Genomic DNA, 10,460 nt, shown 5'->3' with positions numbered 1-10,460 from the left:
ACTCAGCCAGTCACTGAGCGAGGAGACGGGAAATTTTGACCTGTTTGTTGTTTAAAAAACAAAACAAAACAAAACTGAGAAAGAAATAATTAACCCAGAAAGTTTAAAAACAACTAGACAAGCAGATTTAACCAGAAAAGCTTTACGCTTTAAATGCCTGCAGTGACTTTTGTCCTGGTTCCCCGAAGAGCTAGATCAGTTTTGCAATAAGAGATCCGAAGTTTGGTTTTCTCGGAGCTTGCATCAGTTGGTTGCATCATCCCTGAGTGGAAGAACTGCGGCTGCAAGGAAAAATAAGTCCAGCGCTGCTTCTCCAGCAGGAAAAGGGCATTCTTGTTAAGGCTCAAGACCAGGCACTGCAGAACAGGTTTGCCAGGTCTCGTGGCCCGGGCAGGAACTTAAGAATGAAATCCGGTTGTCTAGTCTTTTTTTTTTTTTTTTTTTTTTTTTTTTGCAGAGCAAGAAAGGGGAGGCCAATGGCAACGCGCCCACTGTTGGGAACTGCTGACTTCACCGATCAATAATTAGCTCTGTGAATATTAAGTGCAGCGGTTCTTGGGGGGGAGGGGCTCGCTTGCAGGCCGACGCAAACAGCACTGGTTCTCCCGAGCCCTCTTCCCATACCCCACCCCCGCTATCTCCTCCACCTTTTCCCTCCCGGTCTTCCGACCGAACACCCAGAATTCAGGGGAAGCAGCTTGCGCTGGAGAGCAACTCCCACACCCTTCTACGTGATCTGCACCTTTAAACTTACTCCATCTCAAACCGGGCCCCGGAGGCACCACCCACATCCGTCTAACATCACTTCCTCCAGGGTTACGGAGGCGCGGGGAGGGGGGAGAATCTGGGAACGCGAGGGGTTGGGCTGAGCCGCACTTGGGGAACGGCGCGGACCTTCTGCTAAGCACTCTGGTCGTCTCCCGTCTGCTCAGCCCAGGGGCCCCGCGCATCTACTTCCATGGAGCTGCGGTCTCATCTCGGGGCCACCTGTTTGCTGGGCTTCAGTTTCCTGCTTCTCGTCACCTCTTCTGATGGACATATTGGGCTTGGAAAGGGTCAGACCAACTTCTTATCTTAATCTTTTCTCATACTGGGCCCAGCCCAGTATAACCCTCCTGTGCTAACACGATTTTCCTCCCGTTCTATCTCTTCGGCCACGCCAGGATTCTTACTATCCTCCCTAACCGCTCCTAGATTTGAGGATTTCTTGAGGGTAGGGAATAGCGGGTCTGGGGAATGTTGAGATGAGGGAGTTGTGCTGGAAGCCTCCCTAAATTCTTGGGTTGGAAGTAAGGAATGACCCTTCAATTAGGGAAAGCATGTTTAAGAGTCCAGCATACGTCCCTAGCACTTGGTAAGCCCTCAGGAACATTCAGTCACTTATTCCGGAAGAAATAGGGCCTCTGGACACCTGCATATACAGAGATCTTTCCTTGGCTCTGAGATCCCCACACTTACCTCTTCCCTGAAGAGTTGGGTTCTTGTCTCTTATGTACAGGTCTTGGGGAGACTGGGCCTTCCATACCAGGAAGGTGTGACTGGTATATAAAGAAAGGCCAGATGAAGGGTAGAAGTTCTGATGTTAGAGGGTAACTAACAATTGTCCTTGGTGTGCTTCAGTCAATGTATTTGAAGAAACTGTATTTTTTTTTAAAGATTTTATTTATTTATTTATTTGACAGATCACAAGTAGGCAGAGGGGCAAGCAGAGAGAGAGAGAGAGAGAGGAGGAAGCAGGTCCCCGCTGAGCAGAGGGCCTGATACATGGCTGGATCCCAGGACCCTGGTATCATGACCTGAGCCGAAGGCAGAGGCTTTAGCGCACTGAGCCACCCAGGCGCCCCAAGAAACTGTATTTTTTTGTGAAGGGAGGGAACGGTGGTTATGAATAGGGGATGGGAGGTGTGACCCCCTGCTCCATCCCCTTCCCTTCTTCTTGAAGCTCTGGGTTTATGCTTTTGCTAAGTGGAAGAGTGGTAGCATGGATTCCCTTCTCCCTCCTTTTTTTGTATGGACCTTACTGGATGGAATGATTCTGATGCAGCTCTGCTGTTTTAAATTCTTCTGTATCCTCCCTATTTGCATATTTATTGGTAGGTGGACATTCAGTGTACCTGAATATGGTCACTCCAGCAAATAATTAATTTTTGAACCCCTGCTGTATTCCAGGCACTGCCCTAGGCACTGGGGATATAGCAGTGGACAGGATGGATAAGGTTCCTGTTCTCACAAAGTTTATATTCAAGTGAGAGATACAGAGAGTGGACACATGAACAAGAACAAATTAAGAAGCAAGGTAATTTCCGCTAGGGATAAGTGCCATGAAGAAAATGAAACCGTGATGGAGTAGGATGGCTGGGGAGGTTAAGGGAGCCAGCATTACATGAGCTAGAAGCCAAAGAAGGCTTCTCTGAGAAGGTGATATGTAGGTTTCCATCTCAGTGATGAAACCGCTTGGTGAAATCTACTGGGCCAGAATGTTTTCAATACTGACAATCCCATTTTAAAACATTACTGTATATTTAGCACAAAATTGTAAGTACCAAGGGAGACAGAATGTGGTGTTAGGAATGTGAGTGTAGATTTGAGTTTTATTTCATTCTGCTATTGACCATGTGAAAGGCTTAGGACAAATTGCTTAACCTTTCAAAGCTCGGTTCTTCATCTGCAAAATGGGCATAATAGTAACTACCTCGGATACTTAGCAACTAATTTATTACTGTTGGGTGTAGGCAGTATCTTGGAGTCACCTATTTAGTATCTTTATTCCTTGTTAGACATTAAGTCATGTGTGGTGGTTCCAATTGCCATTGCTGTATAATAAACTACACCCAAATTTAGTGGTGTGAGGATATCATTTTATTATGCTCATGATTCTGTGGGCCAGAAATTCAAACAAGGCATGGTGGGAAAGGTATGTCCCTTGGTTCTGTGTCTGGGGCCTCAGCTGAGCAGGTTACTTCTCCCTGTGGTCTTTCTTCAGGGATTAGGTGTGGGCTTCCTCCCGGTATGACAGCTGTATTCTGAGAGGGCCCACCCCAAGAGAACAAAGAGGAAATGCGTTGCATTTTTGTCATCTGGCCTTACAAAGTCACATAGCATCGCTTCTACTGTAAGGGCATGTTCAAGAGGAACGACACCCATGGAAGGAATATTGAGGTAACTTTGTAAGAAAAAGCACGTGAGTGAGAGATATTATTGAAGTATAGTCTGCCACAGTAAGCTGGGACCATTTGTGTCTCATTCATGCTTAGGAAGAGTTGTCAGAAGAAGAAATGAATGGTACCTGATCATTGAGATCCCTGTCTTTTTTCAGCTTACAGTCTGAAGATTGTCAGACAAGTAAGCAAGCAATTGCGTAGACTGTGTATGTACTGGGAGCAGGGGAATACCCCATAACTGTAGGCGGTGGAGGGGCGGGGACTTGAGGCAGGAGGGCTGTGTTGTGAGGATTAAATGAAAAAGATGATAGGCACTTCATATTATGTTACAAACTTAGAAAGTATTTAGTTAGTATTATTACGCCCTCCCAAGGGAGAGTATTTATTTGTTCTGAAAGGAATTAATAATTTTTCAAACTTTTGTTTTTTTGTGTTTCTTGGGTATTTCTTTGGAAATATATTATAGCCCACCTCCCCCACCTCCCCAAAATGTGTTAGCTGAAGCAGGGTTCCTGAAAATCTTGATAGTTGAGATTTATTCCCAAATGTTTCCAGAAGATGGCCTGTTGGTTTGCAGAGAGGAGAGACTAAAAGACTCTACTTTTTCATTAAGAACAGGAAGTATGGTGGTGTACTGTGAGCACTGGATGGGAATCAGGAGGCCTGCTTTTTAATGCTGGTCAGACCAGGTAGCCAGCTCTGGTCTTCCCTGGGGACTCTTTACTGAATGAGAGTATTAAACTATATATAATTCCAAAGAGTCCTTTCAGCTCTAACATAATGTTCTCAAATACCGTTGACTCTTGAGCAACACAGGGGTTAGGCGTGCTGATCCCCCCACACTCCATATTCAGTCAGCATATAACTCCTCCAAAACTTTACTGATAGCTTTCTGTTGACCAGAAGCGTTACCAATAACATAATCAATAACACATATTTTTATGTTATATGTTTTTATATAATAAAGTAGCCTAGAGAAAATATAGTACCGTACTGTAAAAAAAAAAAAAATCCTTGTATAAGTAGATTCATGCAGTTCAAACCCATGCTGTTAAGGGTCAACTATAATTTTGTTGTTCTCTTTGTCATAAAAATTTGGAATATGTCACCAGTGGGGGAATTGTAATGACTAACATTTTCTGTACATTCACTATATTCCAGGCACTGTATTGTGCATTTTTCGTGTTTTGACTGGTTTAATCCTCATGATACCCTCTAAGATGGGTAATACTTTTTTTCATCATCCTCATTTCACAGATGAAGAACCTAAAATGGGGTAAGGAGTGGGGGGATCACACAGCCAGTAAATGGACTCTCTGGGATAGAAATCCCAGAGGTTGTCCTTTTAACCAGGACACCGTTCCTGCCTCTGACTGCAGAAACTCCTTTGAAGACTTCACAGGAGAAATGAGAAGGCTGTTAATGGGGGCCGTTCATGTGCTCTCCAGCCTGAAACAGAGATGGATGACTTTGTCAAGTCTCTGGAATAAAATTTGGCACATCAGAAGTATTCACCTTCCACACTGTGCACAGTCACAATAACCCTATGGGATAATTTGTTAGTCATATTTTGCATTTGTGAAAATAGTCAGAGGATGGAACTAGGCTTCCAGCCCAGGTCTGCTCCACTGCAGAGAGACTCTCCTTTCTTGGCCACTGTGTTATTCTACCTCCCAGGTACAGTGTTGCTTGTTTTAGAAGCTTGGCTGCCAGCTCTGGCACTTGACCTTTTGTTTCGTCAGCCCAGGAAGGGGTGGGTAATACTCTTCTGATTACATTCATGAAAACAATTTTAAGACGAAGGACTTGGGAACTCTGATGTGAATGCTGTGTTTAGAAGTGGTCCCTTTCCACTCCCTCCCTCCCTCGAAAATTAATGTTTTAGGGGAAGGGCAACTGGATGTGGGAGCCTTTAGCTTTGCAGATAGCGGCGTAAGGTAAGTGGCTGTGCATGTGACACTTGAGGAAATTGGACTGTCTTCCAGTGCTCCACGTTGGCATGTGTGTATGCATGGGTGGTGTCAGGGAAGTAGGTGATTTTTCTTTTTCTTTTTCTTTTTTTTTTTTTTTTTTTAAGATTTTACTTATTTATTTGACAGGGAGAGAGAGAGATGGAGAGAGCACAAGCTGGGGGAGCGGCAGGCAGAAACAGGCTCCCTAATGAGCAAGGAGCCTCCTGTGGGATTCAGTCCCTGGATCCTGGGATTATGACCTGGGCTGAAAGCAGACGCTTCACTGACTGAGCCACCCAGGCAACCAAAGTAGATGATTTTAGTAACAAGGTTAACAGTCTACCCCTTCAAGTTATTTTGAAAGGAAAACAAAAACACCTGGCTTTCTAGATCTGAAGCTGGTGTTTTCGTTCTTTTCTTTTTTTTAAGATTATTTATTTATTTATTTGACACAGAGAGAGAGAGATCACAAGTAGGCAGAGAGGCAGGCAGGGCGAGAGTGGGGAAGCAGGCTCCCCGATGAGCAGAGAGCCCGAGTTCTCTGCATCCTCACCCAACATCTAGTTTCCTGAGTTGTTAATTTTAGCCATTCTGACTGGTGTGAGGTGGTTTTGTGGTTTTGATTTGTATTTCCCTGATGCCTAGTGATATATGGAGTATTTTTTCATGTTGGCCATTTGGATGTCTTCTTTGCAGAATATCTGTTCATGCCTTCTTCCCATTTCTTGATTAGATTATTTATTCTTTGGGTTTTTAGTTTGATAAATTCTTTATAGATTCTGGATACTAGCTCTTTATCTGATATGTCATTTGCAAATAACTGCTCCCATTCTGTCAGCTGTCTTTTGATTTTGTCAACTGTTTCCTTTGCTGTGTAAAAAGCTTTTTATCTTGATGAAGTCCCAGTAGTTCATTTTTGCCTTTGTTTCCCGTTGCCTTTGTAGATATGTCTAGCAAGAAGTAGCCGTGGCCAAGGTTGAAGAGGTTGCCGCCTGTGTTATACTCAAGGATTTTGATGGATTCCTGTATCACGTTTAGGTCTTTCATCCATTTTGAATCTATTTTTTGTGTGTGGTATAAAAAAATGGTGCAGTTTCATTCTTCTGCATGTGGCTGTCCAGTGTTCCAACACCATTTGTTGAAGAGACTTCTTTTTCCATTGAATTTTCTTTCCTACTCTGTCAAAGATTAGTTGACCAGAGTTGACCATTTCTGGGTTCTCTATTCTGTTTCATGGGTCTAGGTGTCTGTTTTTGTGCCAGTACCATACTGTTTTGATACTTACAGCTCTGTAGTAGAGCTTGAAGTCCAGAATTGTGATGTCACCAGCTTTGGTTTTCTTTTTCAACCTTCCTTTGGCTATTTGGGGTCTTTTCTGGTTTCTACAAAGTTTAGGATTATTTGTTACAGCTATGGAAAAAGTTGATAGTATTTTGATAGGGATTGCATTGAATGTGTAGATTGCTGTAGGTAGCTTAGACATTTTAACAATATTTGTTCTTCCAATCTGTGAGCATGGAACATTTTAATATTTCTTTGTGTCTTCCTATCTTTCATGAGTATTGTCTAGTTTTCTGAGTACAGATTCTTTGCCTCTTTGGTTAGGTTTATTCCTAGGTATCTTGTGGGTTTTGGTGCAGTTGGTACAGATTGACTTCTTAATTTCTCTTTTTTCTGTCTCATTGCTAATATATAGAAATGCAGCTGATTTTTTTTAAAAGATTTTATTTATTTATTTGACAGATCACAAGTAGGCAGAGAGGCAGGCAGCAAGAGGGGAAGGGAAGCAGGCTCCCCGCTGAGCAGAGAGCCTGATTCGGGGCTCGATCCCAGGACCCTGGGATCATGACCTGAGCCAAAGGCAGAGCCTTTAACCCACTGAGCCACCCAGGTGCCCTGAAATGTAGCTGATTTTATATCCTGCTGCTTTGCCAAATTCCTGTATGATTTCTAGCAATTTTGGGGTGGAGTCTTTTTGGGGTTTTCCACAGAGTATCATGTCATCTACAAAGAGTGAGAGTGTACTCTCACTGGGTGCCTCAGTGGGTGCCCTGGGTGGCTCAGTGGGTTAAAGCCTCTGCCTTCGGCTCAGGTCATGATCTCAGGGTCTTGGGATCAAGCCCCGCCATGGGGCTTTCTGCTCATCAGGGAGCCTGCTTCCTCCTCTCTCTCTGCCTGCCTCTCTGCCTACTTGTGATCTCTGTCTGTCAAATAAATAAATAAAATCTTAAAAAAAAAAAAAGAGTGAGAGTTGGCTTCTTTGCCAGTTCAGATGCCTTTTATTTCTTTTTGTTGTTCTTTTGTTTATTTCTTTTGTTGTTCTTTCTGATTGCTGAGGCTAGGACTTCTAGTACTATGTTGAAGAACAGTGGTGAGAGTGGACATCCCTGTTGTGTTCCTGACCTTAGGGAAAAAGCTTTCAGTTTTTCCCCATTAAGAATGATATTCACTGGGACGCCTGGGTGGCTCAGTTGGTTGGACGACTGCCTTCGGCTCAGGTCATGATCCTGGAGTCCCGGGATCGAGTCCCGCATCGGACTCCCAGCTCCATGGGGAGTCTGCTTCTCTCTCTGACCTTCTCCTCGTTCATGCTCTCTCTCACTGTCTCTCTCTCAAGTAAATAAAAAAAAAAAAAAATCTTTAAAAAAAAAAAGAATGATATTCACTGTGGGCTTTTCATATGGCTTTTATGATATTTTATTCCTCTATCCTTATTCTGTGAAGAGTTTTAATCAAGAAAGCCTGCTATACTTTGTCATATGTATTTTCTGCATCTTTTGAGAGGATCATATGGTTCTTGTCCTCTATTTTATTTATGTAGTGTATCACATTGCTTGATTTTCAACATCACATGTTGAACCACCCTTGCAGCCCAGGAGTAAATCCCACTTGGTTATGGTGAATAATCCTTTTAACATATTGTTGGGTCCTGGGGTGCCTGGGTGGCTTAGTTGGTTAAGCATCTGCTTTTGGCTCAGACCAGGACTAAGCCCCCGTTTTAGGTGCTCTGCTCAGTGGGGAGCCTGCTTCTTCCTCTGCTGCTCCTTTTCCTGTGTGCACACACTCTCTCTCTGTGTCAAATAAATAAATAAAACATTAAAAAAATGTACTGTTGGATCCTACTGGCTGATATCTTGGTGATAATTTTTGCATCATGTTCATCAGGGATCCGTAATTCTCCTTTTTGGTGGGGTCTCTGGTTTTAGGATCAGGGTAATTCTGGCCTCATAGAAAGAGTTTGGAAGTTTTCCTTCCATTTCTATTTTTTGAAACAGCTTCAGAAGAATAGGTATTGATTCTTCTTTAAGTGTTTGGTAGAGATCCCCTGGAAAGCCATCTGGTCCTGGACTCTTGTTTGTTGGCAGATTTTTTATTACTGCTTCAATTTCCTTGCTGGTTATGGGTCTGTTCAGACTTGCTATTTGTTCCTGGTTCAGTTTTGGTAAGTGTAAATACCAAAGTACCAGATTGCCTAATTTGTTGGCATATAGTTGTTCATAATATGTTCTTATAATTGATTGTATTTCTTTGGTGTTGGTTGTGATCGCTCCTCTTTCATTCATGATTTTATTTATTTGAGTCTTTTTTCTTTTTGATTGCTGGGGATTTATTGACCTTATTAATTCTTTCAAAGAACCAGCTCTTAGTGTTTTTTTTTTTTTTTAATCTGTTCTGCTATTCTTTTGGTTTCTATTTCATTGATTTCTGCTTTAATCTTTATTATTTCTCTTCTGCTGGGTTTAGGTTTTATTTGCTGTTCTTTCTCCAGGTCCTTTAGGTGTAAAGTTAGCTTGTGTATTTGGGATTTTTCTAATTTTTTTGAGACAGTCTTGTATTGCAATGTACTTCCCTCTTAGCACTGCCTTTGCTGTATCCCAGAGGATACAGCAAATGTGTTTTCATTTTCATTCAAATGTTCATTCAAATTTTAAAAATTCTTCTTTAATTTCCTCATTCACCCATCTTTCCTCTTTAACTGCCAAGTGTTTGAGTTCCTTCCAAATTTCCTCCTGTGATTGAGTTCAAGTTTCAGAGCATTGTGATCTGAAAATATGCAGAGAATAATCTCAGTCTTTTGTTATCAGTTGAGACTTGGTTTGTGACCCAGTATGTGATCTATTCTGGAGAATGTTCTATGTGCACTTGAGAAGAATGAGTATTCTGTTGTTTTAGGATGGAATGTTCTGAATATATCTGTGAAGTCCATCTGGTCCAGTGTGTCATTCAAAGCCCTTGTTTCCTGGTTGATCTTCTGGTTAGATGATTGTCCTTTGCTGTGATTGGGGTGTTGAAGTCCCCTACTATTAATGTATTATTATCAATGTGTTTCTTTACTTTGGTTATTAATTGGTTTTTATAATTGGCTGCTCCCACGTTGGGGGCATAACTATTCAAAATTGTTAGATCTTATTGTTGGATAGACCTTTTAAGTATGATATAGTGTCCCTCTACATCTCTTACTACAGTTTTTCGTTTAAAATCTAGTTTGTCTGACATGAGTATTGCTACCCCAGCTTTCTTTTGAGGTCCATTACCATGATAAATGGTTTCCACCCCCTCACTTTAAATCTGGAGGTGCCTTTGGGTCTAAAAATGAGTCTCTTGCATACAGCATATCAATGGGTCCTTCATTTTTATCCAATCTGATACCCTGTGTCTTTTGATTGGGGCATTTAGCCCATTTACATTCAGAGTAACTATTGAAAGATAGGAATTTAATGCCATTATATTACCTGTAAAGTAATACAAAGTATACCTGTTACTGTAGATTGTCTCTGTTCTTTTCTGGTCTGTGTTACTTTTGGACTCTCTCTTCACTTAAGGGATCCCTTTTAATATTTCTTGCAGGGCTGGTTTAGTGATCACAAATTCTTTTAGTTTCTGTTTGTCCTGGAAGCTTTTTATCTCTCCTTCTATTTTGAATGACATCATTACTGGATAAAGTATTCTTGGCTCATATTTTTCTCATTCAGCATCCTGAATATATCCTGCCGGTCCTTCCTGGTGTGCCCGGTCTCTGTGGTTTGGCCTACTGCTGGTCGAATGTTTCTAGGTTACAGACCTCTTGTCCCGAGCTGCTTTCAGGATTTTCCCGTTGTCTCTGAGATTTGCAATTATATGTTAGGGTGTCGACCTATTTTTTTTTTCTAATTTTTGAGGGGGGTTCTCTGTGCCTCCTGGACTTGCATGCCTGTTTCTTGCCACAGATTAGAGAAGTTCTCTGCTATAATTACCCTCAGTATACCCCCCTCTCACTTTCCTATTCTAGGATCCCAATTATTCTAATTTTTTTAGCTTTATAAAATCACTTATCTCACAAATTCTCCCCTCAGGATCCAGTAATTGT

At 42.0% G+C, this 10,460-nt stretch overlaps 1 protein-coding gene across 1 annotated transcript in view; it reads left to right on the top strand.

Annotated features, from left to right (window-relative positions):
- The first annotated feature begins 821 nt into the window (after positions 1 to 821).
- Positions 822 to 10,460, top strand: part of TXNDC12 (thioredoxin domain containing 12) — a 31,513-nt gene continuing 21,874 nt past the window's right edge. Inside the window, exon 1 of the mRNA XM_059135056.1 lies at positions 822 to 1,055. Coding sequence (XP_058991039.1) covers positions 959 to 1,055 — 97 coding nt within the window. The 5' untranslated portion in view covers positions 822 to 958. The remainder of the gene's footprint in view (positions 1,056 to 10,460) is intronic.

This window comes from Mustela lutreola, chromosome 10 (genome assembly GCF_030435805.1).
Source record: "Mustela lutreola isolate mMusLut2 chromosome 10, mMusLut2.pri, whole genome shotgun sequence".
NCBI classification, from domain to species: domain Eukaryota; kingdom Metazoa; phylum Chordata; class Mammalia; order Carnivora; family Mustelidae; genus Mustela; species Mustela lutreola.
Note: the sequence above shows the minus strand (reverse complement) of the source record. Positions and strands in the feature narration are given on the sequence as shown.